This window comes from Cicer arietinum, chromosome 3 (assembly GCF_000331145.2).
Source record: "Cicer arietinum cultivar CDC Frontier isolate Library 1 chromosome 3, Cicar.CDCFrontier_v2.0, whole genome shotgun sequence".
NCBI lineage: Eukaryota > Viridiplantae > Streptophyta > Magnoliopsida > Fabales > Fabaceae > Cicer > Cicer arietinum.
This window is the reverse complement of record NC_021162.2, coordinates 708,203-710,068: the sequence shown is the minus strand read 5'-3', so window position 1 is coordinate 710,068 and position 1,866 is coordinate 708,203. Positions and strand designations below refer to the sequence as shown.

General features: G+C 26.9%; 1 protein-coding gene across 1 annotated transcript in view; it reads left to right on the top strand.

The window, feature by feature from the left end:
• Nucleotides 1–615: 615 nt before the first annotated feature.
• The window catches only part of LOC101489898 (vacuolar-processing enzyme-like), a 3,983-nt gene continuing 2,732 nt past the window's right edge, over nt 616–1,866 (top strand). Inside the window, exons 1-3 of the mRNA XM_073365957.1 lie at nt 616–986; nt 1,474–1,630; nt 1,756–1,862. Coding sequence (XP_073222058.1) covers nt 630–986; nt 1,474–1,630; nt 1,756–1,862 — 621 coding nt within the window. The 5' untranslated portion in view covers nt 616–629. The remainder of the gene's footprint in view (nt 987–1,473; nt 1,631–1,755; nt 1,863–1,866) is intronic.

Here is a 1,866-nt window from a genome sequence, read left to right as displayed (position 1 = left end):
CATTTGAAAACATAAAAAATCATAGAAATCACAAAAAAAAAAAAAAATAGTTGAATAAAAAGGAGCATAGGATTGAAAAAATAAACATACAAAATTGTTAAAAAAAAAAATTAAATTTTAGAAATCAGAAAATGTAGCGTGAGCTATGTCGACATTAAAAGGGTGATTAAACTTTAAAAATAAGGTAGCATCTACCATATTTTAGTTAGCTTTGACTAGGCTGACGATATTAATTAATAATAACACCAAAAAATATGATAGCTAAATACAAATAAATGAAATCTCTCACTTTTCCATTAAAACCATTTGACCCAACTTTATTAAGATAATAACAATGATGATTTTTAAGTATTCAAAAATTAGAAAATAGTCAAAATAGTCAAAATACTAATTGAGCTTAAGTTGGAAAAAATAAAATAATACTAGTACTATATTTGACTGATACCGTATTAAATAATATACCAGGTTCTGAAAATTCAATTGGAAACTCATGGATTAAAAATATATTGAGTAACAGTAATCTTTACAAATTTATGGTATTCAAATTAGTGTATATATATATATCCTCTTATTGTTAAAGTAAAACATATTTCAAGCGTAACTTTTCAAATTTTTTCATTAATAAAAAAATGAAAGGAAGTATGAGTTATTGGGTCACACTAATAGTGATAGTGTGGATGAGTGTAATGGTGAGAAAATCAAAGGGTGTGAGATCTATAAAAGATCAAGTGTCACAATTTGTAGAAGATCGCGTACCATTAGGAACGAAATGGGCTTTTTTAGTTGCTGGTAGTAACGGTTTTGAGAATTATAGGCACCAAGCTAATGTATGTCATGCATACCAAGTATTAAAAAGTGGTGGTCTTAAAGATGAAAATATCATTGTTATGATGTTTGATGATATTGCCTACCACCCTAAAAACCCAAAGCGTGGCGTTATAATGAATAGGCCAAATGGGCCAAATGTTTATCGAGGTGTTCCTAAGGTACCTATGTATCTCAACTTCTTTATACTAATTTATTCTTTTTAATGAGTATATAATAGAGGTGCATTGACTAAAATTATTTTACACTTTCATCCACTAATTATTTATGTTAGTATTATATATGCATGTTATAAAATTATTTTTAAAAAATAACCGTCTAGATTATGTTAACAATTTCTCCTTTTCAAAAATGAACAAACAGTTGATATTTGATAAACTGAAATGCGGTTTTCAACTTGTAATAGTTCTATTTTTGTGTTCAGTGTACGTGAGAATTGTCGTTAGACTCTTTATAATATAGATCAAAAAAAAATTTAACATGTTTTTTGTACTATCAAAATTAACATGTCATTTTCGTTACTCTTAATTTATTTACTTTTAATATATATATAAATTAAATAAAATTATTGATCATAAAATTCATAATATCGATTAATACTTTATTTTTGATTGTACCCTAAAATTTGTACAATGAATTTGTTTTTAGGATTACACAGGAAACAATGTTAACCCAAGGAATTTTTTCGCGGTGCTTAGTGGAAACAAAAGTGCTACAATTGGAGGCTCTGGTAAGGTGCTGAATACAAATTCACATGATTCCATTTTCATTTACATGTCTGGCCATGGTGCTGTACACGTATTCGGTTAGTAACTGCCTCATATATGATTTATTTATTTATTTATTTTTAAAAAAATCATACTAAATATGAAAACAAGTTGTGCTAGATTATTTTATTTTGTAATAATGCATATATTTTTATTTGATCAGGTTTAATAAATAAAGGAGATATATGGGCCGCCGATTTGGTAAATGCATTGAAGAAAAAACATGCTGCTTTAGCCTACAAAAAGATGGTGAGTTTCCTTAGATATTTTGTAT